General features: G+C 36.8%; 12 protein-coding genes across 12 annotated transcripts; 8 read left to right on the top strand and 4 right to left on the bottom strand.

The window, feature by feature from the left end:
- Positions 1-1,176: 1,176 nt before the first annotated feature.
- On the top strand, positions 1,177-1,785 carry PRCAT00006091001 (glutathione-disulfide reductase; the record flags this gene model as incomplete). Its single annotated transcript, XM_062956212.1, has 1 exon — positions 1,177-1,785. The coding sequence occupies one exon, from the start codon at positions 1,177-1,179 to the stop codon at positions 1,783-1,785; it is 609 nt and encodes a 202-aa protein (XP_062812738.1).
- Positions 1,786-1,911: 126 nt separating this feature from the next.
- Positions 1,912-2,142, bottom strand: PRCAT00006090001 (40S ribosomal uS17 domain-containing protein; the record flags this gene model as incomplete). The annotated part of the gene is made up of 1 exon (XM_062956211.1): positions 1,912-2,142. One exon carries the CDS (start codon positions 2,140-2,142, stop codon positions 1,912-1,914), a length of 231 nt encoding a protein of 76 aa, XP_062812737.1.
- Positions 2,143-3,160: 1,018 nt separating this feature from the next.
- On the top strand, positions 3,161-4,348 carry PRCAT00006088001 (uncharacterized protein; the record flags this gene model as incomplete). The annotated part of the gene is made up of 1 exon (XM_062956210.1): positions 3,161-4,348. The coding sequence occupies one exon, from the start codon at positions 3,161-3,163 to the stop codon at positions 4,346-4,348; it is 1,188 nt and encodes a 395-aa protein (XP_062812736.1).
- Positions 4,349-4,569: 221 nt separating this feature from the next.
- On the top strand, positions 4,570-6,114 carry GLR1 (glutathione-disulfide reductase; the record flags this gene model as incomplete). The annotated part of the gene is made up of 1 exon (XM_062956208.1): positions 4,570-6,114. One exon carries the CDS (start codon positions 4,570-4,572, stop codon positions 6,112-6,114), a length of 1,545 nt encoding a protein of 514 aa, XP_062812735.1.
- A 74-nt stretch (positions 6,115-6,188) lies between these two features.
- SMD3 (mRNA splicing protein) lies at positions 6,189-6,509 on the bottom strand (the record flags this gene model as incomplete). Its single annotated transcript, XM_062956207.1, has 1 exon — positions 6,189-6,509. The coding sequence occupies one exon, from the start codon at positions 6,507-6,509 to the stop codon at positions 6,189-6,191; it is 321 nt and encodes a 106-aa protein (XP_062812734.1).
- A 222-nt stretch (positions 6,510-6,731) lies between these two features.
- ZCF20 (Zcf20p) lies at positions 6,732-9,305 on the top strand (the record flags this gene model as incomplete). Its single annotated transcript, XM_062956206.1, has 1 exon — positions 6,732-9,305. One exon carries the CDS (start codon positions 6,732-6,734, stop codon positions 9,303-9,305), a length of 2,574 nt encoding a protein of 857 aa, XP_062812733.1.
- Positions 9,306-9,565: 260 nt separating this feature from the next.
- PRCAT00006084001 (uncharacterized protein) lies at positions 9,566-11,293 on the top strand (the record flags this gene model as incomplete). Its single annotated transcript, XM_062956205.1, has 1 exon — positions 9,566-11,293. One exon carries the CDS (start codon positions 9,566-9,568, stop codon positions 11,291-11,293), a length of 1,728 nt encoding a protein of 575 aa, XP_062812732.1.
- A 108-nt stretch (positions 11,294-11,401) lies between these two features.
- On the bottom strand, positions 11,402-11,908 carry FYV5 (Fyv5p; the record flags this gene model as incomplete). Its single annotated transcript, XM_062956204.1, has 1 exon — positions 11,402-11,908. The coding sequence occupies one exon, from the start codon at positions 11,906-11,908 to the stop codon at positions 11,402-11,404; it is 507 nt and encodes a 168-aa protein (XP_062812731.1).
- Positions 11,909-12,762: 854 nt separating this feature from the next.
- On the top strand, positions 12,763-14,256 carry PRCAT00006082001 (uncharacterized protein; the record flags this gene model as incomplete). The annotated part of the gene is made up of 1 exon (XM_062956203.1): positions 12,763-14,256. The coding sequence occupies one exon, from the start codon at positions 12,763-12,765 to the stop codon at positions 14,254-14,256; it is 1,494 nt and encodes a 497-aa protein (XP_062812730.1).
- Positions 14,257-14,295: 39 nt separating this feature from the next.
- On the bottom strand, positions 14,296-18,102 carry YBL053 (Ybl053p; the record flags this gene model as incomplete). The annotated part of the gene is made up of 1 exon (XM_062956202.1): positions 14,296-18,102. One exon carries the CDS (start codon positions 18,100-18,102, stop codon positions 14,296-14,298), a length of 3,807 nt encoding a protein of 1,268 aa, XP_062812729.1.
- Positions 18,103-18,875: 773 nt separating this feature from the next.
- ZCF13 (Zcf13p) lies at positions 18,876-21,920 on the top strand (the record flags this gene model as incomplete). The annotated part of the gene is made up of 1 exon (XM_062956201.1): positions 18,876-21,920. The coding sequence occupies one exon, from the start codon at positions 18,876-18,878 to the stop codon at positions 21,918-21,920; it is 3,045 nt and encodes a 1,014-aa protein (XP_062812728.1).
- Positions 21,921-22,124: 204 nt separating this feature from the next.
- ZCF14 (Zcf14p) lies at positions 22,125-25,346 on the top strand (the record flags this gene model as incomplete). Its single annotated transcript, XM_062956200.1, has 1 exon — positions 22,125-25,346. One exon carries the CDS (start codon positions 22,125-22,127, stop codon positions 25,344-25,346), a length of 3,222 nt encoding a protein of 1,073 aa, XP_062812727.1.
- Positions 25,347-26,640: the final 1,294 nt, after the last annotated feature.

The raw sequence follows: 26,640 nt of genomic DNA, 5'->3' as shown, positions 1-26,640 counted from the left end.
TCTTGGTGTCTTCTGACCATTTTTCTTGTCCAAGTCTTTCCATCCCCGTAGCGATGGCCCTTAGCGAGAGCTCGCGGGCGGGATATGGCTTGGCCAAGCCATAGGGTCGTGCGAGGGTCCCACGTGGGTGCAATTTGCAGCTCATTTTGTAACGGAAAATACACGTTTAATCACCACGTGGGATTAATTTAGAGCTTTATTAGGAAACAATGTGCGTGTCTAATTAAAGGCGGACGTTGAAATAATTTTTATTAGATCCATATCTGTTAATGCGTCTTGTTAGCTAATGTACTACTGCCGTCGAACATAGAATTAACATCGTGGTACAGCATAGCAGGATCCGTATCGCTATTCATTAGAAAATACGGGATTGTATGATCAATTTTGACTGGCGATATATGCTCGGTTCTGCATAATGTGCAGAGATCCTCTACAGACGAGAAATTTGGCTAATATCGCGTGCGCATTGTTCTAGCTGTCCCCCCGTTTTAGGTGTCGTTTTACTCGTGTGACCGGACGGTAGGTGCTTAGGATGTTCATTCTAAGTGGGAACAATGCTTCACTATTAACCTTCTTTTGCACTTGTAAATCTATAAGAAATATCTATAGCCATCTATTGTTACGTGATAATTGATCGGCACTCTTAGTCTTCAATTGACTTTATAATAAATCGACTCTTAAGAAGACTATTACTTATTTGCGTTGCAAGTGACTTTCTTATTATCATTTTCTGCATAAATTGCGAAATTGTAGAGTAAAGACGAACTAATTCCTAAAGTATAAGTAAATCTTGTGTCGAAGAAAACCCTCCATAGCTCTAGTGGATATGGGATAATATAGGTGCTATGTGATATAGTTGGATACAGAAACTAAAACTAAGAGAGATCAATAGATGCAAGAATCATTTGAAAGCTTTAGAAGTCGGGAAAAGCTTTGAGTTCTCCAGAATCTTTTTTTTGAACAAAAAACAAGTTAGGTAGAGTAGAAGTCAGACCTTTGATGAAATCTTCTACCATTGATGCTTTTTAGAACTGTAATTATTGTGTAAGTGATATCTTTTTGTTATTTTACGCATACCTTCATTTGAGACCAACAAATTCTGTGTATATCAGACGCGCGAATATACAATACTTTTAACACGGAATCGGCTTTAGATCTGAAAACAATACATCTAACATGCTAAGCTATAGAAAGATAAGAATTGCAGGTCTTTCGGTACTATTTGTTTTAATTGTTCTCATTCTATTTATAACAAACTTACCAGCAGCAGAAGATGCAGAGCCGGACTTATCATTAAAAGCACAAACTTTGTTGACATCTAATAACTTGGTTGATGTCTCTGATGATGGAAAGCTAGATGACGCTATTAATAATGAAATATCAAAATTGAACGATGAAGAGATCCCAAATGCAGAGGTCTTTGATCCTGCAAGAGAATTTAAACAAATCAGGGCATTGTCACCGATGACCATTTTTAGTAAAACTTATTGCCCATACTCCAAGAAAGTAAAAGCTCTTTTCAACGATAACTACCAAATAAACCCTCAACCAGCTATTGTGGAGTTGGATATGCATGAACACAGCAAGGAGTTACAAGACTACTTGGAAGAGGTAACAGGTAGAAAGACCGTACCAAATATTTTGGTAGGGGACTCTCTGGAAAGCAGGGGTGGATGTGATGACATGGTAAGTTTACATGCAGAGGGCCAGTTGATGGCGCTGTTGAACGAGTGGGGTGGAAAACTGCTCGTAGTAAAGAGAACAGAAACACCCTCTAATCTTTAGCCTTATGATTAACAATTACTGGACTCCTACACTATGTAGAATGGTTTTACGTACGGTAATATATATGTATTATTACTATAAAACACAGAAAGATTTTAAGTCAGTTTCCAATATATACTAAATTTCTTAAAATTTAGTGAATTGCTTACTCTTGGAGACCGAAACAGCAACTTTCAATACATTAAATCTAATGGTCTTGGAAATTGGTCTACATTGACCGACAACAACGGTGTCACCTTCTTGGACACGGAAAGCTGGAGAAACATGAGCAGCGAGGTTCTTGTGTCTCTTTTCGTATCTATTGTATTTTGGAACGTAATGCAAGTAGTCTCTTCTGATAATAACAGTTCTGTGCATTTTAGTGGACACAACGGTACCAGTCAAGATCTTACCTCTGATTGAAACGGTACCTGCGAATGGACACTTTTTGTCAATGTAAGTACCTTCGATGGCAGCCTTAGGTGTTTTGAAGCCTAAACCAACATCCTTATACCATCTCTTGGTCTTCTTGTTGGCCCTTGATTTTGGGTTGGTGAAAATGTGTGGTTGCTATAATACAATGTTAGTACAACTATCTTAAAGTACTCTAATGTTAGGGAAAACGAATTTGCAAAGCTGACGAAGAACCTTCCCTCTTTTTTTTTTTTTGGATTCTATCCCACTTCATTCCATCCATCACTTTCAAGGTGAATTATAATACTAAATCATCAGGCAGATTTATTTAGATTATCTCTCAGATCCATGCGATTATTCATAGTTATATCCATTTTTCACTATTCAACTTCAGAGGAAAAGTTCATCAACTGCTATTCAATATTATGTTCTCTTTACATCCAAAGATCCATACATACCTTTTGGAAAGCTCTTTCAGATTGAACAGTTAACTCAGTAGCCATTTTTACCTTTCTGTTACTCTATTGTCTCTTCAAAAAAACTATGATTAAGTACCACTTAGGCTTTGAAAATCTATAACGAGAAAGTGAAAAAAAAATCAGGAAAACACTCACAAAGGTAAAGGACGTGTGCGAACAGCAATGCATTGCACGTGATTATATTGTCGATGATGTAGAAGCCCTATCTTTTTAAAAATTTCGGCTAGCAATACGCAGTATCAATTTTTCAAATCACGAGATAAAAGCACCCTAATGAAATGCAGGAAAATCACATGATATATCTCTTGATCTTTTTCGTGAATAGCACCCTGATCTGTTTGTATACTTCAGATATATACAGTAAATAAACCGGACTACAGATAATTTCAGGATCATAATTTTGTGGGACGATAAAGCCTATTGCTTCTAAAGACTCTTTCAAAGGTGGAAGAAGGAACAGCGCTATTTTTGACCCATTGCATCAATTATAGCATCAAGATTCAATGAGTAATAAGCATGCGAAGTACAACCTTCCTAGGTTCCGAAGAATTTCTTCACATTCAGTGGATATTGATACTACTCGTACGGTCAGTTCTTCATCATCATCAATGATCAGTACTCCAAGCAATCATATTCGAAGATTTAGACAAAATCAAGATCAAATCCAGGGTGCTCAAGGTCAGAACCACATTAGAGTACCGCTGCAAAAACAACAGATTCATAGACAGCAAAGTCAACTGCTGCACTTTCCCGTCCTGGGACAAAATGAACAGCATCAGAGGCACCTTGGTCAGCACAAACCCATAAAAGGTAGCAGTCTAGTCCGAACAAAGCTTCTTAATTTACAGGGAACGAGGAAAAGAATAGTTTCAGATGAGCATCCGAATAGTTCGGTACAAGGATTCATATTGCATAAACCCTTGAATATGAATCTATACGACTACTCTGTCTTTACTCACTACGCCGATGGCACAGACTTACAGCATGGAGATAATCTTCCTCCAGCGGTCAAAGAGGCTCAAATTAGAGCATGGGAGTCTGCCGAGAAGGTCAGCTACAATTTAATATTTGATGAGCTGTCAGACTCTTCGGATGATGAAGAAATAATCGGCGATATTCCGGGATACACAAGAGGCGAAGTCTCAATAATTCTCAAGAAGTTTGGAGAGAAGCAAGTGCTAGATGAAGAGGAAGAAAAGAAGCTACTTTGGGAGTACAGACAGAAACATCAAGCTAATCAGGAGAAAACATTTTCTCAATATCTGTCCTTGGCAGGCAAGAGGAAGATCCAGATATCACAGAAGAAGGACCTACTTCACAGGATTTTTGGATACAGTAACAATATTAATCAAGAATATATGACTAATAATTCTTCTTATTCCACATTGGACAATGTGTCAAGTACCCAAAAGGCATTTCACGAAGACAAGGATGAAATAAACCTGTTATTGGCAGAAGATAAAGCATACAAGCAATCCATACTAGAAGTCAAAAGTAATGTGTTTGACATAAAACTTGATGAGTCGCTGGACGATTTTGATTATGACAAGTTTCAGTCTATTACGACAAACCAGTTGGATAAAATCTATGATGACTTCTTGTGTGGCGAGGAAGCAGACACAAATGTCGATATTCAATCGTTCGCAGTGTCATTTTTAAGAAAAAAAGTTAAAGAAGAAGCCGAAGATTAGTGACTTAGTCAACACTAAATGTCAGATTAGCTTAAATAACTACATTATAATCTTCACTTTTGTAGTTATGTCTAGTTATTGAGATATTCTCTCTCGAGTATTTGTAAGCCGGTCACAGTATTCATACTGTGGTTCGAATACCGAGTGCTGAATAATCGCGATTTCACATCATAATACCGGACTATCGAAAAACTTCGTACATAAAAGCAATCTACATAGATATGTTTAATCACTCTGGAAGAGAAGTGATTAAACAAAGTACTGTACGGTTAACATCAATTAATAGACATTTATCTAGTTCAATGGCTCCAATTAGTTCAAAGTATGATTATTTGGTTATAGGAGGGGGCTCAGGAGGAGTTGCATCTGCTAGAAGAGCTTCAAGTTATGGTGCTAAAGTACTTCTTGTAGAAGCAAATTTCAATAAATTGGGAGGAACATGTGTAAATGTTGGGTGTGTTCCAAAGAAAGTGATGTGGCATGCTGCTGACTTAGCAGATAAAAGACATCACTTGAAGTCGTACGGTTTGTCAGATACCGAAGACAAGGTTAAATTTGGAGACTTTAATTGGAATCTTATTAAACAAAAGAGAGACGCTTATGTTCATAGGTTAAATGGAATCTATGCTAGGAATTTACAGAAAGAGAAAGTTGATTATTTATTTGGTTTTGCCAAGTTCATCAATTCTGATGGGGATGTTGAAGTTACGTTAACCGGTGAACAAGAGATTCCATTCTTAGACAAAGGTAAGACGTATCAAAAAGACGAGAAAGTGGTTTTCTCGGCGGATAAGATCTTGGTTGCCACCGGTGGCTACGCTATTATTCCGCCATCGATCGAAGGAAGTGAATTGGGAATCACTTCTGATGGATTTTTTGACTTAGAGCAGCAGCCTCAGAAAGTAGCAGTGGTAGGAGCTGGTTATATTGGTGTTGAGTTGTCAGGAATGTTCCAAAGCTTTGGGTCAGAGACCAATTTAATTATTAGAGGTGAGACTGTCTTGAGATCTTTCGATGAAGCCATCCAAGATTCTGTCACCAACTACTACTCTGATAAATTAGGAGTGAAGATTCACAAGCTCTCTCAAGTAGAGAAAGTAGAGGGATCAAAAGAAGGAAAAAAGAAAGTACACTTAACAAATGGGGAGGTTCTCGAAGTTGACACGTTGTTGTGGACCATTGGTAGAAAATCGCTACTTGACTTTGGTTTAAAACATGTCGGGCTTGAGCTCAACGAAAAACATCAAATAGTAGTTGATGAATATCAGCAGACCTCAAATCCTAAGATTTTTTCATTGGGTGATGTTGTTGGCAAGGTTGAATTGACTCCAGTTGCAATTGCAGCAGGTCGTAGACTTTCCAATAGACTTTTCTCAGGAAAGAAAGAATTTGCCAATGATAAATTGGACTATAACAACATCCCCTCTGTTATATTCTCACACCCTGAAGCAGGTACAATCGGTTTGACGACTCAGGAAGCTAAAAAGAAGTATGGCGAAGAAAACATCAAAATTTACCAATCAAAATTCAACTCTATGTACTATGCTATGATGGATTCTGATGACTTTAAATCTCCCACATTATACAAGATAATTGTTGCAGGACCGGAGGAGAAAGTTGTTGGGCTTCATATCATCGGTGACTCTAGTGCTGAAATATTGCAAGGATTTGGAGTTGCCATCAAAATGGGTGCTACAAAAAAGGACTTCGATAATTGTGTTGCAATTCATCCTACTTCTGCTGAAGAATTAGTCACAATGACCTGAGTGTATTTATCTTTTAGCTTAGAGATACATATTTAAATAAAATGTTATAATTATATGACCAGTAAAGTGTTCTCTTAATATTTTGTTCTCTTTGGTGGTGGACCCCTTACTGGAGGTTTAGGCTTGTCGCCAGGTTTCATAAAAAACATCGGAGCATTCTTTAAAATATCTGGCACCGTAATAAATCGTATCATAGATCCTCTTACAAATACCTGATTCATATAGGATGTGGCTCCTGTTCTGCCTTTTGTTATCACGACATCATACAAAGACAAGTTCATATTATCTTCGTTCTCAAGCAATTTTCCTCGATAAACATCTCCAGTAGTCAACTCTATGGATATAACATGACCCTGTGCCTCATTTAAGAGCCTAACAGGAATACCGGCCGACATATTCTTCTAATTTATATTTTTCAAGAAAGAGTCGATAATGTTATTAAAAATTCAAGATGAGATATGAGACTCAAAATAGAAAATTAATAAACTTATATAAGATATAAGATACAATACATAATAAAATTAAAGTTAGTAACAAGAGGAAGTCTCTTAAACGAAGAGATATATACATACTATTGCTGGAACAGTTATTATCAGGCTTTGATGTAATATCTCGTAATGGCATCTAAGAGGAAAAGAGTTCCTATATCGTGTCTAAATTGCAAGAAGAGGAAGGTAAAGTGTGATAAACAAAAACCGGCTTGTGGAGGATGTGTTAAAAATGGAGTTCCTAATCTATGTGAGTATATCGAGCCTCAATGGGCTAGCAGTGCACCTCGACCGGCAGTGTGCTCCTTGGATCAGAAAAATTTGGCATTACAACAAGAGAAAGTAGTAATGTCACAGCGTTTAGAGATTGAAGATTTAAAGAGAAAACTTTCTGTGCTCGAACAGCTTAGTGCTAAGCATTCCAATGAGATAACCGTGTTAAAAAAATTGAACGTGAATAGTGAAGATGATAAGGCACTTGAAGTTGATAAAGATTACACTACAAGCTTGCAAGACATAGGAAGCAAAGATATATACACCTGGAGGTGTCTTGTAAAGCTAGACCCACACCTCACTGCATTGTGGTACAAGATAACGAGATTGCAGAAAGCTTATCATCTGTATAAGATGGATTCATTGAGGAAATTACAGAAACGTCGAATCACAGAGATAGACTTCACTTATTCAGTGAATCTGTCTGACGGAGACACCGAAATACCCAATAATATGACCAATAGGAAATTCCAATGTCCTGTCATAGAGTGCAATCTCTTCGAAACCCCCACCCTGCAAGCTCCAAATAAAATTTCGCCCAAAAGTGAAGGTGATCCTAAATTATTATGGGAATCCACTTTAAAATTAGTAAGGGGAAAGGACAAGTTAAATAACGACGAGCTCAGATTTTTGATAGAAGTTTTTTTTGAACACCTGCCAAACAGAAGGTTGCTAAGCCTTTTTAAGGAAAAGATTTTTCGATGTTTAGCAAACCAAAAAGATCGTTTGATTTTGTGTGTAAGTGCCTTAATAGTGGAGGAAACGCTCCAGTATCTACGAACAGTATCTAATGGAGCACCTGGTAAAGAAACATGCTTAAGATTCAAGAATTTGTTTCCATCTGAAGTAGCTCATCTTGGCAGCGACATTAGTTCTCAGAATGACATCTTAGGTCTTGTTCTAGACGTGTTAACAGCATCAGAGGAAAAGAACCTGTCTGTTCTAAAGCTAACATGTCACGTATATCTTATAAAAAGATTCTTTTCAAATCACCGTCTTGACGATAGAATGAGTACAATTATTGAAATGATCATGAAATCGCTTATTCGACAAGATCAGTATTTCGAAATTTGGAAGGACCCACAACAAATTATGTTCAATAAGTATGCATATGGCAATGATGATAAGGAACTTCAATTGCATATGTGTAATTTATGGGGACACATTGTGAAAATTGTTAATGAGATTGGAATAAAATTAGCTCCTTGTGCATACGATGAGGGAAATGTAAGGTTTCGAGAGCTCGATAGAGTAATCAAACACTCAGAATTAGAAGGAAGGCATTTGAAATACTTGGTTAAAGTTCTGTCAAATGACAAAGATTTAGTTGAAATGTTTCATGTACAATTCTTAATTGCCAAGGTTAGACGAACCCTAAAAAAAGGAGTTGGACTCGGTATTTTAGCACAACTGAATCTAGTAAAATTATCCAGTCAATGTGATAACTATTTAACAAATAAGCAGCTCACTACTAGCATGGAATCACATTTAATTCTCGGGTACCTAAAACTTCATATGCAATACATTATTTTATTACAGAAAGAGGATGATGGCGATGCTCGAAGTTTCGTCACATCTGTCATACTAGACTGTTGCAAGTTTTTGGATTCATTTTCGGTATTAGATTCAAATACACAGAACATATCACATATCTGCTATATGTGCGAGGAAATATTAACCAGAGTGATCCAATTTGTTATGGGACTTCTAGCAAGGATTGACGAAAGGGCAGATCTTGTTCGGGTTTGTGAGATGTTACACTTGTACGGTTCTGAAAAATCAAAGGAGGATTCTGTAAAAACATGTATCATAGATAAGGTTCAAAAAGTAATATCCATTTTATCAAGTTGGTGTATCGAAAAGGCTCAAATAGAGAAGTTAACAAAGTTTTGGAATTTTTACTTGACTTTTATTAAGAATTGGAATAAACTTAACTCTATAAATTATGCTAAGATACATGCCAATGTACCAGAATTTAGTACTTCTGAAAAGTGCCCAGTCTCTAAAGGCATCAAATACAATAGCTATGAAAATGTTCCTAGAGGAAATTTACCACAAAGAGTATGCCCTATCTCTCATATTGCGACTCCAATTGACAACTTTGAAACGATGAAAAAAAATACAGGACCTAAGAATAACAAGCGCAAGTGTCCGTTTGACCATGAACCGCGACCAAAAACGCCCATTAACATTCCTGCCCTTGAGAGCAACATGCGGTCTGAGGTTAAAGCTCTACCAATTCCACAGACTATCCAAACACAAAACAAAGCTCCAGATCTTTCCTTGACCTCAACCTTCGATGAGTCTTCTGAATTTGAGATAAATTGGCAGGAATTTGGAGAAATAGACTTTGACCTCCTATTGAATCAAAGCTTGTTTACCGAAGAAGAAATGCCTAGGAATATGTCTCTTGATGGTCTCTTTTCTTAAGACTTAAGATTTCAATTTGGATACCATAAATATTTAACGAAGGGCAATCAAGGGAGTTTGAAGTCACTATATACGAAAATAAAACGATTCAATATAGATATGTAATTGCTTGTAGCTATTTTGTCCTACTTACCTTATGATTCTATCAAAATCCTTTTCTTTTATATTTTTCACGTGAAGGTGAGAAGCATCAAGCCGATTTTCTAGATTTACCTAACATCTTCATGCCGTTAAAGTGAAAGAAGCAGTGAGAGATTCAAATGATTCAGACTCGATTTGCCATACGGCTAGTACTGAAAAGAGACCCGCTGAGATATTTCTCGAATCCCGTTTGCTTATCACAATCACAACGTCTTACTAGGCTCTTTTCTAGCAAAGCTGGACCACCACCTAAGAAATCGAAGTATCGTTTTTTTAAGTTTGGTGTAGCCCTAGGTTTGGCTGGCTCACTATTATACTATACTAATGACACTGCCAGATACAGTGTATTGATGGCTGAAAGAGTGGGTGTGGTAACTATTGCAACTGCGAGATGCTTCAACTTGTATCGCAAGACTTTAAACAAGGATTACTCGAGCGCAGAGGAAAGGTCAAGGGCACTTTCGAAAACACACAAACGGGCTGCTGAGATAACGTTAAAAGCTCTTGAAACTAACGGTGGGATATATATAAAGCTAGGCCAACATATTACTGCTCTAACATATTTATTACCTCGCGAGTGGACCGAGACTATGATTCCGTTACAAGATCAATGTCCAAGGTCTTCTATGGAGGAGATCGAGGAATTATTCATCACAGATATGGGGGCTACAATAGATGAAATATTTAGTGACTTTGATCCTGAACCCGTGGGAGTGGCTTCGTTAGCCCAGGTGCATGTTGCAAAATTGAAGGACACTGGAGAAAAAGTAGCGGTGAAAGTCCAACACCCTTCATTAGCGCAATTTGTTCCTTTGGATGTTTATCTCACTAGCAAAGTCTTCCAATTAATGTACAAATTTTTCCCTGAATACCCCTTAACATGGCTAGGTGAAGAAATGGAGAGTTCTATATTCGTGGAATTAAATTTCGTAAACGAAGCAAGAAATGCACAGCATACTTCTGAATACTTCAAAGATTTAAAGAATTTGACAGCATTACGTATACCTGAGGTGAAATTTGCCAAAAAGAGAATTTTGGTTATGGAGTATCTATCTGGAGCTAGATTGGATGATTTGAAATACATGAAAGAACATAAGATAAACACTGCAGAGGTTTCATCATGCCTTGCACATATATTTGACATTATGATTTTTGTTCCTGGAGTCGGATTACATTGTGATCCTCACGGAGGGAACTTGGCTATAAGACCGTCAAATGGCAATGAGAAACATAACTTTGAAATCATCTTATATGATCATGGTCTTTATCGAAATATTCCCATAGATATGAAGAGAAGTTACTCACATTTTTGGTTATCTATATTAGACAATAATGTCCCTAAGATGAAGGAATATGCTGAAAAATTCGCTGGTGTCAAAGGAGATCAAAAATTCAAGATTTTTGCTTGTGCGATCACAGGAAGAGACACGGACAATACCTTAAACTATGATATATCCTCAACTAGATCTTCAACAGAGATTGTGAACATGCAGAAACAATTACAGTCAGACGGCAAGGTGCTAGAAGATTTAATGTATATTTTAAGTTCGATGCCCAGAATCGTACTTTTAATATTGAAAACGAATGACCTCACAAGAAGCTTGGATGAGAACTTGGATAACCCGCTTGGTCCAGAACGATCCTTCTTAATATTGGCAAATTACTGCGCAAAAGCTGTGTATGACGAGCATAAAGAAACGATATCAAAAGAATGCTCAAAATATTCGATCATATGGGCATATAAATGTATCAAGAATTGGTTGAGTTATGAAAAAAGGATAAGCTCTCTATATATCTATGATTGGGTCATGATTTTCAAGAACTTTAAACATAGAATGTTCGAGTAATCAGTGTCTTATAAAGTACGTAATAGCACATAGATGACCAAAAAATATATAATACTATCGTGAATTCGTAGAGTTAAATGAAATGATGTGACTGTATGAAACTTGAAGCTACTTTGCTTCTTTTTGTATTTTTTCTAGTAAATTATTGATTCTTGGCCCCATAAGTGGTTGTCCTCTTCGAGTTTTTTGGGTCAAGTAGTCTCTTTTCAGCTGGCGGTCATCCTCCTTCTTTGCGGCTTCATTTCTTTTCTCTTTTATGGCATTCAATTTAGCGGTTCTATCTTTCTTCTTTCTTTCCTTTACTAACTGTGCTCTATCTGCAAAAGTCATTTTCTGTTTTGGAGCAATTGGATTTCTCTTATAAATCTCCTTCGGCCTGATTTCATTATGTAGTCTGCTATCTTGATCTTCTATGACATCTTTAGCACTGTTTTCATCATTCTCGCTAACAGAATTAGAATTAACGTTATTTATCTCACCCTCTTTTTCAAGTAGCTTAAAATAGTTCTTTCTTAATCTAGCTCTATGTGTCAATGACCTTTTTATCTCCCTTGCTTTCGACTCTTTACGATCACTATATGGATTTTTCAAATGCCTATAGCCTGGCTTTACCATTGTAGCTGTAGTTGAATCTTTCTTCTAATGGTGCCATGCCTAGTCCAGTAATATATAAAAAAGTGATGAGCATCTCTCACAAAGTTTGCTTACGTAACAAGCACATCAATATCTACCATTGATCTTTCTTACACAAGGCACTTCCAAGGACGTAGAACATATTGACAGACCAGCATGACAGGCTAGCACAACAGACCACTGGATTTCTCCTTATTATTGTGGCAAGTTTGCTCGTTTTGGTCAAAAATGCTTACGTATTTATGCCTTCCGAAAAGAACCAAATTTTAACAGTTCCTCTTCAGCTATGTGTACTTATTCCTCCCAAAAGATATCCTATAACGAAGCAAACAAACAAGGCATATAGACAATGAAGAAAAAAATCTATCTTAGGCCTCAATTCTACTACTTTTTCTCGTTATGAAATTTCCTCTTTGATATTCGATATGCTATTGAAGGAATTGTTCAACCAGCGAATCTTAGAATCTACTTTATCTCTTCACTCGTCTCCTATGAGTCCACGTACTTTGGAGGATAGTTCTGAAAGCATCGTAGGCCAAAGAAAATAGAGTATGGAAGTAGAGTATGGAAGTAATAACAAATTCCCAAATAATGGGAAAGAAAGAAATCAAGTATTACACCTATTCTTTTATGATTCCAGAATTGCAGTGAGAATATCATGCTCTATGAAATACATTACTACTCTTCTATCGAAGGATATTTCGCAAAATGTCACTATTCAAGACTGACTAAATACCTCTCTTTTGACTTAAGCTATATTCGCATTATTTTCAAATATTCATCCATAATCATATTTTTTATTAAGGACATCAGTTTTTGGTATTTGGAAGATAGCTATGTCTGACGAGAACAAAAGTGGGAGTCAGAGCTATGTTCCAGTACCTCAGGTAGCACTTCATGGAACTAATACCCACCCAGATACTGAACTTTATCCTCTGGATGAAGAGTTTGAACTTCAAACAGTCGACTCACTTGATTTCGAAAATCAAAGCATACAAGATAATGAAGTTAATGCAGAGGGCCAGTCAGGTATGAAAGGGGCATTTATGAATATGGCAAATTCAATTCTCGGAGCTGGAATAATAGGACAACCTTTTGCATTTAAGAATTGTGGATTGGTAGGTGGCCTCGTTGTTATGGTGTTTTTGACATTTCTCGTGGACTGGACACTAAGATTGATAGTGATAAATGCTCAGTTGGCGAAGACAAAATCATATCAGGATACTGTTGGCAAGTGTTATGGCCAGACAGGAAGATACATTCTTTTATTATCCATTAGCTTATTTGCAGTTGGTGGTTGCATGGCATTCTCAGTCATTATTGGAGACACAATTCCTCATGTCTTGAAGGCATTTATTCCAGATTCAATAACGAACGATGACTCTCCTGTGGGATGGATATTCAAAAGAAATACTATAATTATTCTCTCTATAACATGCATATCGTATCCACTATCATTAAACAGGGATATCTCGAAATTAGAGAAGGCTTCGGGATTTGCTTTGATTGGAATGGTTACGATAGTAATAATTACTGCGGTAAGGGGTCCATTTGCGGGCAATGATTTAAAGAAGAAATTGACCAAGCTAGAATGGACTGTGAATTATAATATCTTTCAAGGTATTTCGGTGATTTCTTTTGCTCTAGTTTGCCATCATAATACAATTTTCATTTATAATTCTTTAAGAAATGCTACAGTGAAGAAATTTTCTAAAATTACACATATCGCTTGTGGAATATCTATGGTCTGTTGTACTTTTATGGCTGTAAATGGACTAATAAACTTTGGTGATAATACTAAAGGAAATTTATTAAATAATTTCAGAAGTACAGATAACTGGATCAATGTTGCAAGGTTTTGCTTCGGTCTAAACATGCTCACCACATTTCCTTTGGAGCTCATTGTCGCGAGGGATGTATTAAAGGATTTGGTCCTTGCTTGGAACGGCGAAGCGGGTGAACATGGGAGTACTGCTCACCTTCAATTAAGTCCGAAACAACATTTTGCGATAACGACCGTATTAGTTTTCTCATCGATGTCTGTTGCTTTGTTAACGTGCAATTTGGGCGTTATTCTAGAGCTAATTGGTGCAACTTCTGCTTCTATCATGTCTTACATATTTCCGCCTTTATGTTATTTGAAGTTATCATGGGATTCTTTCAATTTCAAGAACGAAAGCGACACGGACAAGAGAAAGTTCATCTTTTGGAAGATATTGCCCAGTGTTGGGTGCATCACTTTTGGATTTTCCGTTATGATAATAAGTTCTTATATGAGTATCAAGACGAGCATCAATAATAAGGATGCAAGCCATTGCGTTGGGGATTAAACATTAATACTAAATAGACTTAACAAATTAGCATCACCGTCAATTGTCATCTTCGTCATCGCTTATGACTATCTTCTTTCTACTTGTAAGTTGCGATTTGTGCTTTTTGGGCTGATGTTCGAGGATCTCGTCTTCGTTATCAGTATCGTCCGTTACCAGCCTGGCTCTCTTGTCTAGTAATACTTGTGTTTCTTCATTCTGTCTAAAAGAGCTGAAACTTGTATCCGTATTAGTTGTGTTTTCATCACTTAATGCTGGTTCGACCAGGCCTATACTTTCATCATTACTGGGCACATTGGAAGACTTTGAATGAATGTCATTTAAATCAAGAAGCGGCATAGAAATGCTATTCGGGGTGACATCTTCGATCTGACTCCACGCTTTCTTGAACTCCGCAAGCAGCCTTGAATCGACAATTCCTCCAGAATTTTTCAACAATGTACGTAACCTTTCTTCTCTCTCGTAAAATACTCTCCCCTTTTCATCATCACTTTCATCATCCGAATCGTGAACAAATTTTGCTGATCTGACGATATCCACTTTCTCATTTCGTAAGTGTGAAGAGGTGCGCCTGTCTTCATGTTCACCATTCACTTTACCATCATATACTTTACTTGTTCTTTTTTCATTCTTTTTTGGTTTTGATTTAATTCTTGCCAACCCACGAGGATAACTGTTAGATTTATTCAATATTTCTTCCAATTCATCGAGTTTGTCAAGCTCATGAAAATTTCTTCTACTCCCAGTTATATTCTCCGAAGTTTCGAAAGCAATACTTTCGTCAGCATCGTCGTTTCCTCCTTCTAAATAATCTACGTCATCGTAATCACCGTAACCGTAAGTCTCTTTCGCCCTCAAAAAGAAGGCTGGATCCCTGGAGTCCTCGAAATTAACTGGTTGTTCTTCTTTCCATTTTTTGATTAGTTCTATGACCTCAGCTAAATCATTAGGGGCGACTGATGCTGGTAATTCACATAATTCTTCCATTATGTATGGCAAATCAAAGCCCATAATTTTCAAAAGTAATCTTATATATGGGTTATTAATCAAGAGTCTATTGAATTGGGGAGTTGGAGATAATTTGGTTATTAGATCTTCGTCCAGTATCTTTTCTTCCAAAATGCGTTTCAGATCATTAAGTAACCAAGCTATGAAAAGATCTTTTTCTTGTTGAAAAAGAACGCTAACTAATATTTTAATCTTTTCTTCCTTATTAAAATCTCTGATGAACTCTAATTCTTTTGCCAACTTGGGTTTATTATTTTTTGATGAGACATCAGGCCTGATATATAAGTCACCAGAAGCCAAATATGTATTAAGTTCCAAATCTTCAAACCTCAGAAATAAGACTTCAATAGGGATAGGGAATCTGTCAAATGCTACTTTAAACTTCTTCATAAAATAATGTGTGAATTCCTCAACATGGCCCCTTATGTGAGACTCTCTAGGCAAATGAGTTCTCAACTTGTATAAAATGTGCATGAAATCAATACGGTATAATGCAGTGTGGTCTCGTTTAGATACAAATAAGCGATGAAAATAAGTCATGCACTTCTTAATTTCTTCATGTGTTAAATCCTCAAAACGAGATAGATATTCAATATAAGTTGAAACAGTTCCGTTTCGAAAAAAACCAGCTTCAGTCGCTTCAAAATCTAACCTTCTTTCTCGAGTAACTTCTTTTGCTCGTTCATTTGTGAGCTCTTCGTCTGATTCTTCAATTACATCTCTCATAGAATCTTCAGTATGCTTGTCTAAGCCGCTCCTCAGTCTCTTATTAGCCTTTGACTTTCTTCTTTTGGATTGAATATAGAGCTTCACATCTTCACTTGCAAAACTCTCAAAAGACTTTAGGATGATGTGCACAACAGATATGGACACTCTCAAATATTCGGGAGAATGCTTGGATGCTGTTTGAGGAATTTTCGTGAGAATACTTAGGAAATCACTAAATGAGAATAATTTTCTAATAATACCCTCTGCCATTTCTCTATCAGTTTCTTCTTGGTCGTCATCTAGGTCTAGCCCGTTACTGTTGTTTGATCTTTTCGTAAATAGAGAATAGGAGATCATCAACATTTCATAAAAACATATCATAGCAACATGGAGAGAGCTCCAACGTCTCAAGCTAAATGATTCTCTAAAATAAGATATAATCAAAATAAAATTAACCTCACTCAATGCTGCGCCTACTGATCCATAGTCTAAAGTGTCATCATCCTCAGATAACCCAGACAGGTTCAAAATACCCTTGTTGAACAATACGATCCTTTCTCTCTTATAGCTGAAAAACCAAGCAACAGTAAGAAAAAAAGTTGCCTTCTCGTATTCATCAATGTAGTTAAAATCTGTAGAACCAGAAAGCAACCAGCTAAGATTCTCAATTAAATTATTGAAGCACCCCGTAACTAAAAATTGTTCAATGAATTCCTTCAAAATTAAAACTGATTTGTCATTAAGAAATTCTTGTCTATGTGAAACAAACTCATCAGAGTCATACTTAAATTGTGATCTAACATTCCACTTTTTACTTTTGTCTAATTTTTCTAGCGACGAGTTTAACCCAACTAGAGCTTCTTGACCAGATATTACATAGGATGTATCATTTCCTTGAATTGAGAGTAAAGAGCCAAATCTGCCATGCCTTGTTGAAATGTGTTGGGTCTGTACTTTTTTTCTTGTAGCTTCCTGATTGAGCAATTCTTTAAGCTGAAGACCAGAGGACGTATTCAGAGACTGAATTTCAGGCAAAGCCTTGCCTCGTTTAACTTGTTGAGGGGCCTTTTTTCTCATTGGCATCAATACATGCTCAGGTTTTATTCCTTTTAAAATTAGGTATACACATTCGAGACAAGCCTGACTAAATGCTTCTTTGTCGAAGTCTTTACCAACAGTCCCAGAAAGTGTCAAAAGAAAGGTCAACACTTTGTTTTTTTGGAATGCAGATAATACAGAATTCATGCTTATGTCGTCATACGTGATATTGGAAGGCAAATTATCGACAGGTATGATACCTTTTCTTGCTTTTGTAGAGATTGAGGATTCTGCTGGCTCAATGTATAAAATGTTCCTTATTAAGAATAGTACTAATCTTATAATCGCATTATCTCTTGGTTCTCTATCAATTCTATCTTTAGCAATGGTTGGTAAGACCAACCTTATAACAGCTTCCAAAGTTTGTCCGTTACAGTATTCTAAGATGTGTTTCTTATATATTATTTGGGTTTTTTTAGTAGAAGCAAAGCTCAATTTCTGTGCCTCTGACAGGTCCTTACTGATTTCAATGGGCCAAGTCAACAAAACTAAAAGCTCTAAACACGAAAGCATTATACGTTCCATGCTTCTGGCATTTTTGGTCGGTTTTTTAAGACTTTGTTGTCTATTCCATTGGCACAATATAACCGTCAAATCATTTACCACAAGACCTGAGTCAGCACAAGCCAAAGCAACATCAAAACTATTATTCTTTTCATCAACAGACCTAATCCACCTCTTTAGATCCTTGAGACAAGCATGGGCATCATGCCCCAACTTGTACGGTGGAGGCTGAACAGAAGACGTGTGATCTGGCCCCCCCAATGCTGAAACTAAAACTGCGATATGCGCCTTCAATAACTTCTGAGCATGCATTTCATTAGGCTTTAACTCACTATTGAGTTTGAGGATTCTATCCAGGGGCAATTCATCCTTTTCGTTGTTATCTAAATCACGATGAACAGTTTCTTTCACGTCGCGTTGTTGTTCATTTCCTTGATGGAGCTCCAGCTCATCTACTATAAAATCTTCTAGATCCCTTGAGTCACCATCATCAAGCAGAACTTCTGAGTCTGATTCTATCCTGCTCATGCTATTGAAACTTTGATCTCTTACTCTCAAGCGATAGCTTTAAAACACTTCTTGAAAAAGACGCGTTAATCAATACATGTCGCAAAAAGTCAAATATGTCACAAGATGACATAATCAATAAGTCATTATTTGAACTGTTGGAGGACAAGCGCGGGCTGTGAATAAGGGTGGGGAAGATAGTTAGATCAGATTAGCAAACTTGGCAATCCCTAATACCTTGAACTAAAAGCATTAATTACTAATTAACACCAGCTATCTAAGTTAATACATCTCTTTAATTACTCTTGCGGGTTCTCATTAAGTCTGTCTTGCGCAGTTGTTCATTAGTGGCTTCCAAATGTCAAAACACAGAAATGGTGACTTGAGTTACATCTAAACATGGAATATGGAATGACTCAACCGAACAGTTGCAAGACATTGATATCTGACAAGAAAAAAAGGACAAAATGTAGCTAGAAGTAGAAGGGTTCACGCTGAATCCTGAGAAGTCTTTCCATTTCTGCTACTTTTCATTCTACCGTTCCTTTCCCTAGTAACGCCTATATATTTCGTCTTATGCGGAGTGATAGCAGAATAAGATTTTCAACGTCGTGATTACATAAGCACGTCAAAAATCATTCACACAGATAGCATCCATAAAATTTCACATGTTACTAATTAATGAAACGTGATGGCCATCAACAGCAGTTACGATATCCCGTCGATTTGATCAATTTGTTTATTAAATGGTAGGAGCTTAACTCATAAACGACAGATACAGATACAGAGCAGAAATGAAGCCACCTCATAAGAAACGACATAGGGTTCCAGCTTCGTGTTCTGTTTGTCGAAGGAGAAAATCTAAGTGTGATAGAGCAAAGCCAATATGTGGATCTTGCAAGCAAAAGTCTATCTCCCATTTATGCTTTTATGAGTCAGACTATCGTGATTCCAACGATGAACCTCGGAGTGACGATGTTCAGTACAGGAGTGGTGAGCGTCCCCTTCAGACAGCTGGCGAGCCCATGGCCACAATTCAAGTCATACCAAGCCCACTAGCAGGTGGATCATTTGCCAATGGCGCTATTCCCCCAGCAACTGGAGGATCCCATTTTGTTGATTATGCCGAGCAATCTCCTTTAGCATTCTCCTTTCAGCCAACAAATTCTCCGATCCATAACAATGTATACTCTAACGAGCCTAGCGTTGGATATATTCCCCAGTCTTACGATGGGACGAATTCTAATGGAAATACGCTTCAACACTCGGCAACCTCGGTCAATAAAGCCTTTAATCAACCGCCATTGCCCCATAACATCAACCTCCCTCCTTTGAATGATAATATATCAGTAAACACAAATGCTCCTCAGCCCAAACCAAAGGACCAAAATTTAATTGCTGTTTCCATAGGGCCACATTCCACCTTGCAGATTAACTCCTCTGACACTATCGATATCTTAAACAGCGCTAGCTACTCTTATGATGTGGATGGAAGACTTTGGCAACATCAAGGTCCTCTTTCTTATATTGGAGTTATCAAAAGCGACCCCTTTATCAAAATTCTTAGGCATTATGCTTTGAAATTGTTTCAGTCTGGCGATATCGCGCAGTATATTCTCGCAGAGACATCCAAGCGAAGAGATCTTGCACTATCTTCTCCTAGGGAAATAAACGTAACTGGTGAAACAAACTCAGTAATCTCAACTTCAGAGCAAGACAATTTAATGAATAGTATAGAAAACGAAACACATGACATAAAGCACGACAATAACGAAAACGATAATGAGAAGATTCTAGACTTGCAGAAGAGTAGAAGACAAAGCACGTCACAGTGGTCACCTTCGTCTCAAAAAGAACCCGGTAGCAATAACGATAAAGTCAGTAGAAATATTAAAAAAGAAAGTGCCTCTCTTGATGAAGATAATATGAAGTTTTTCCCGAGACTTAAATCCCTTGTACTTAAAGCGAAGGATAAGACTGAGTTATTTTCCATCGCTGAAAGCATGATTTTAAAGTTCTTGCCTTCTAAAAAGAACACATTTATTATATTTTACAAATTTTTCAAATATGTGTATCCCTTTGTGCCAATAATTGATGAAAACTCATTTATAATGGATTTAAATGAAGTTTTTCCCGAAAAGTTTCCTTTTTTTGAAAATGATTACTATAGTGAAATTAGGGTGACAGATGACGAGGACTTGACTCTACTTGGAATCTTGATGCTAGTAATGCGGCTAGGATACATGAGCCTTATCAATCATGAAGTATCAAATAATGAGTATAACGAAGATGAGATCAGCATAATCCTCGAAATGAAAAAAATATCTACAGATACATTCAACAGTATATTGAATATTTGCATTCCAGATTGTTTAACCTCTAGATCATCTTTTAGGACAGTCCAATGCTTGTTTCTTTTACATTTCTATAAAAGAGTTGCTCCTAATGATAGTCACGGTTTAGGAGGAGTTGATGCTGATATATTATTTGGTGCAATTGTGAAGCATGCGCTATCTATTGGGCTCAATAGGGATCCAACATTTTATTCGCGACATGATTCAATTTTGAAAAAACCAGCTTTGGTCAAGACTTGGAGATTGTTATGGCAATTGATAGTAATAACTGATGCAGAATCTGCAATTCAAAGTGGAACTAATTTAAACATAAGAACTTTAGAATTCGTTGATGTTAAGAATCCGGAAATTGATAACCTTTCTGGAGAAGTGGAAGACACATTCAGTTATATCAAGCAAATTTGTGATTCATATAGGCGTATTGTCAATATGATAAGTGATATTCAAAATAAACCTAAAGTTCTCGATATATTGATTGAAACTAAAAACTTGGAGCAGATTTTCTTCAAGTTTTTTGGTAAAGATTATTTTAAGGATCACATTTGTAAACCAGCTCCCACGGTAGATAACCATGCAAGTCATATTCATGTCAAAAGCGAACAGCACGGACAAAGCTATTTAAAAGTCATAAAGTATCTAACATTTATTACACTTAGAACAAATCTATCGTGCTTATACTACAAAATTGCAGCACATTACGAAGATGAGCACACCAAATCGAATACTGTTTCAATGAATGCCGGAATTGAATTGTTCAAGATACATATCAAAAGTGTGGTTCAACTCGTTTATATCATCTCACACGTGCTTGATCATTCAGATGAACTATTTGGTAGCAATTACGATTATATATTGACTGCTGTGAATGAAAGGTGTATGATCAGAACCCATAGTTTTTTGACTTCATTATTTGCTAGGTTGTTACACTATAAGCAAACGTTAAATGAAGCAAAAACTAAGGATACCAATTTCAATGAAAGGTCTAGAGCAGTAGACGAGCTCTTTAATAGAATAATCATTGAATCTGAAATCTTTGTCGGTAATTTCAGAAAGCTTAGCCGAACATATATCAATTCGTATAAACTATATGTGATGACTTATTTTGTTTTAAGGCAGTCCATGGATAATGTGGATGTATTCTTCTCGGAGCTGAAGATCTCACATACTGGTACTAACATGCTTGAATTTTTTACAATAAGCGAGCTTGAGTACTTATGTAAACTCTGTGAAGAGGTAAGGTCTGCAAAAGAAGAGAGAGACAAGCTATCAAAGAAGAGACGCGGCCTGGGTGGCACTACTACGCACTCAGCAATAAGCTTGCCATTGAGTGTTGATCTGACAGACTCCTCAAGGGTCTCCTTAGATGGCAGCTCAATGGAAATTGGTGATTTTAATCTCAATAGTGTATTTGGGACTCCATTTTTGACAAATGAAGAGCTCTTGAGACTTTTTGAGATATATGCAGACCTTGATGTAGATACATAAGCTAATATTAGAATTACGTAATAAATGTGCGCAATGTTTGAAAATGAATCACGTGCTCAATATAAGAGCCTAAATGTGCCATCGTTTATTATCCTACTTAAGTAACTGAGCATTAAATTTACAATTTGAAGCTATAAATTAAAGCTATAACAGTTACATGATACCCGGTATAGTACACCAACTAAATCGTGCTTCACTTTTCTAATGTATGGCTCTAAAAAGAGAAATAGGTTATCATTAAGTTGTAATTATTGCAAGAAACGAAAGGTTAAGTGCGACAGAGGACGTCCATGTTCTTCATGTGTTAGGTATAATGTACCAGATCGTTGTAAATATGATGAGGGCTACATGAGAAATGAAGATGGCTCGAATACTTCCACATTTTATGTCAGAACTGTATCAAATGAAGAAGCTAGTGGATTTTATGACTATAGCGTTAACAAAACTATTCAAAGAGACAGCGATTTGAGAAATTACGAAAATACCACGAAGCCTAGCCTAATTCAGGCCAGTTTGAAACCCCATACCAATGCAGAGCTAGCAGCAGAACTCGAAAACTTGAAACAAAAATACAAGGAGATGGAAGGTATGATTGTGGGCAATAATGACCATCAGATTCAAAATAGATTTCAAGTAAACTCGAGTTCACCAAGGGTTCCAAATAATGACTACAACCTGGGAGAATACCACAATTTTGATATCTCCGAATCAAGACCAATTCAATTACCGCCATTAAACTGGATCCCACTTCCTACTAACCCTGATACACATGAAAAAGGGGAGGATTATATGGATCCGTCAATTTTAAAGAAGAATCCTCAGTTTATTGGCATCAACCCGTATTCTTCACCCGACGATATTATAAATTTTTACGAAGGATACTCCCCAGTTCATGTACGTGGTCCAAGAAAAATGAATCATGGACCCTTTTCTTGGTTCTCTTTAGTCAAAAAAGATCCCTGCTTAAGCAAGTTGTGGGACTTTTTAGTCCATAATAAAGTAAACTTTAATGGTCAACCCTCTGCATCTGTCGAAAAGCTATTTGATAGAGTTGATGGAACTTTAAGCCAGGGCAAGAAAACTATAGAAAGGCCAGCAGAAAACTTGGAAGTGCAGTTTCAAGTTAAGGCAATGGATAGGGAAGGATACAATGATGTTTTACTGTACAATGAGTTTCGCACAGCTATTGAAAACTCAAAAGAGAACAATAAGCTTACAGTACTAAATAAAAACGCAATTTCATTAGGACTAACATTTTTTGAAGGTAAGATTGACCAAGAGTTGAAATTAATTGAAAAGATTGAAGTCGTTTTACCAGAGCAGAAAGTTATTTGGACACTTATAAACAAGTTCTTCAAGAATGTGTATGCTTTTATACCTTTCATTGACGAAAAATCATTCAAGTCAGAAATGAGTAGAATAATAGGGCCCGAGGGCTACAATCAGGTTAAAATATCACCTTTGAAGATTGAAAAGAGATTAGATTTTGCTTACGTTGGAATTTTATTATTAATGTTAAGGCTATCATATTTATCACTTTTTTCGAACAGGAAGAAGGTGAACGAGCAAAACCTTTCAACGTCAGATCCATCGCTCTTTGCACAAGAAAAAAAATATTTGCTATCGCATCCGATTAGCATTGATATTGTAGAAATGGCTGACTTATGTTTAAAACAGTTTAATTTGTGTGAGAAATCTAACTTGATAATTTTTCAGTTTGCTTTCATGACCCGTCTTTATCGTGTTTTTTCTCCTGAAGATGGCGATGGAAGTGATGGTAGTGACTCACAGGTGTCAACGGGCATGTTAGTCCATATGGCCTATTCAATTGGGCTTAACAGAGATCCTGATAATTTTCCTGAGCAAACATTTGATAAGAAGACGAACAATTTAGGGCGAAAACTCTGGTTTTTCTTGGTTATTGTGGATTTACTTCAGTCTTACTTTTACGGGAATCCTTCAACTATTGATGCGAAGTATTTCGATACAAAGCTACCTTACTATGTTGCAGGCAATGAAAATGTAAACGATGTGGAAATTGAAAAAAACGTGATAAGTACATTTAGGTATTTCGAAGCATATTATAAACACTTGAAAAGAATATTGGATTTAACTTTGGCAATCAATAGTAAAACTAGAGTCCAAGAGTTATGTTCTGATTTGAGCCTGTTCGAGATATTCTTGAATAATACATATGGATCGTTGAAAAACTTCATGATGCCGTTTGACGAAGATAACTATCCTTTCCCATTTGTGAAAACTATGAAATGTAAAAATAGCTTGAATATGAAACATTTTATGCTTTCTATCTACTATTTCATATTTTTATTTTATGAAGCGAGACATGACGTTGAAATGTCTTACTTTTACTTGAGAAAAATGGTTGCAATAATATGCATAGATTTAGTGCCTTGTTTTCATCATCTTGTCAGTGATAATCATTTATATTTTGGTGATTCTGCAGATCTCATCTTGAACCCAGTCACGCAATCAATTTGTCATCGAGTTTTATCTTTGTTCTTTGGCTTCTTAGCAAGAATTAATTTGCTTGTTTATACCTACAAGAGAGATAAATTACATTCAATGAAACTACAATCAGATTCAGAATATAACTTGAAATTTTCAAGGTTATGTCATTTATCTAAGTCGTTGGAGAAAATATGTTGGTTTACAATAACAGTGTTGTCAAGGCTCAGTGAGAGGTATTATTTCGCTTGGAGAATCACAAAAGCTAATAACTTCTGTCTCAAGGCCATTTGTGGGGAACTCATATATAAATCATTAGAATTTGAAAGCATTTTTTCATACTTAGATGCAGATAAATTAGGAGAGCTTGTTTCTTTTACGCTGAGCTGTGAGAACAATCTCAAGAAGTTCCAAAACCAATACCCACAGGAGGATGATAAACGCCAAGAGTTCAACCGAAGCGGGCAATCTAAAGCTAAAGATTTATCCCCCGAGAAAGGTACGGAAAGTGATAAGTTCCATTTAGCTACAGCTCCTTCGACTTATGATGGTTCTGGATTGCCCTCATTGGGTGAAGATAGCTTTAATGCTGATGAATTTCATATTCTTGAGAATCCAGAAATCGACCAATTGTGGTTCCAAATGGCATCCTTGAAAAATGAAAAAACAGTTACGACTAAGCAAGACCCAGCCATGAATGGAACAGGCAATCCACTTCAAGGCGCTAACTACTCGCATAATAACTCTACCGGTTTCAACTCTGCTAAGAGTACTTCAATGCCGCCCACAGGCGATACTGGTGATACCTTACCTTCATTAGACTTTCCAATAAGCCCCGCTAGCTGGGAGATGGGAATGGACATCACGCCCACGGATAATGTCTTTGACATATTCAGCAGTCTTCCCATTAACATGCTCTTTGGGCTAGATGCAAAGCAAGTTACTGATCCTGCTTCATAAAAGTCGATCGATCTGGCCTTGGTCATATTGAATTTGTACATTATATAATCTAATCGGATATATCACGTGATTTTTCTTAGGTCGTTAAAGCTCAAACCCGAACTTTTTTTTTTTCATCTACGATAGAATTTTTCAGTAACTCTTTTGTCCTCCATCTTATTTTCTATTTATTCTTTTTGTTGCCAATATGTCATCAGTATTCTAATACTTTGAAAGAGTGTTGTCTCTAGATGATTGTGTGACTACAAAATTATAGGAAACAACAGAAGGTAAGTACAGGATGTGATATCTACTTTAAATAAAATTGGAGACTATAAGATTCGAATGATGACAATGATCGCTGTGCACCAGTCTGATGTACTCAAAATTTCATGACAGATAGCGTATACCCATATTCCTGACATTTTCTTAGTCTCCATTAATTTAACTACTTTCGCCAGAGCACAATACTAACATTGTCAGTTTTAATTTTGCCTAATTACTGGAAAATATATTTTCGTTGACAATATCGTTGACAATGTAGCCTTAATATGTATGTATTACGTTTGTATACTGTTTATTGTCTCTCTATTTTTGTTTTCTCATTTTAATTACTCCTAATTTGGAATACAATTGGAATGGATACGTATAGTCGTCGTCTGGTCTTCGCATCAGTTTAGGAAATATTCTGGTCTGGGTAGTTCTTCGGCTAATCGAAGGCTCGTCACTAGGTGCCTGGCGTCTTGAGTGTCAAGCATTCAGAATTTTAACGGCCAAGCGTAATCCCACATTAAGGACTTCTTGCTATGCGTGACTTTTCTTTGTTTCATCACAGTTTGAGACTGTGTCATTGCGCCCTCTCCCCCCCGTCAAGGCCAACGTGAATTATGATACGCGAGAGGCCTCAATGGTTATTACGCACCAGTTACTGGACTAAAGAAGGCTGCTTAACGCTCAACTATGCCCTATTGTACTCCTTCCACACGATTAATAGTTGGTCGAGCCCATATACTCCTTTACACGGTCGCGATCGCGCTCGTCACAATAGAATTACACAAGCAGATTCTGAAACAACACGTCAAACGCGGTCTTATTTCTCCCATATTTATTCTCGTTTGGGTATAACAAGGGGCAAATGTTAGAAATATGCTACACTGCCTTAAGAGGGTTCATCGTGTTTTTGAAATAATAAGCAAATTCAGAACAGACGGGTATGATGTATATATATTTGGGGATCTTGCAGTCCATTTGAAGTACTAACAAGTTGGTACCAAACTGTTGCTGCTACGGTTAATAATAATAAAAGAACTTAACA

The sequence above is a fragment of the Priceomyces carsonii genome (genome assembly GCF_900007245.1).
Source record: "Priceomyces carsonii strain CBS4050 genome assembly, scaffold: Debaryomyces_carsonii_scaffold_7, whole genome shotgun sequence".
Taxonomy (NCBI): domain Eukaryota; kingdom Fungi; phylum Ascomycota; class Pichiomycetes; order Serinales; family Debaryomycetaceae; genus Priceomyces; species Priceomyces carsonii.
This window is presented reverse-complemented; position numbering and strand designations above follow the sequence as displayed.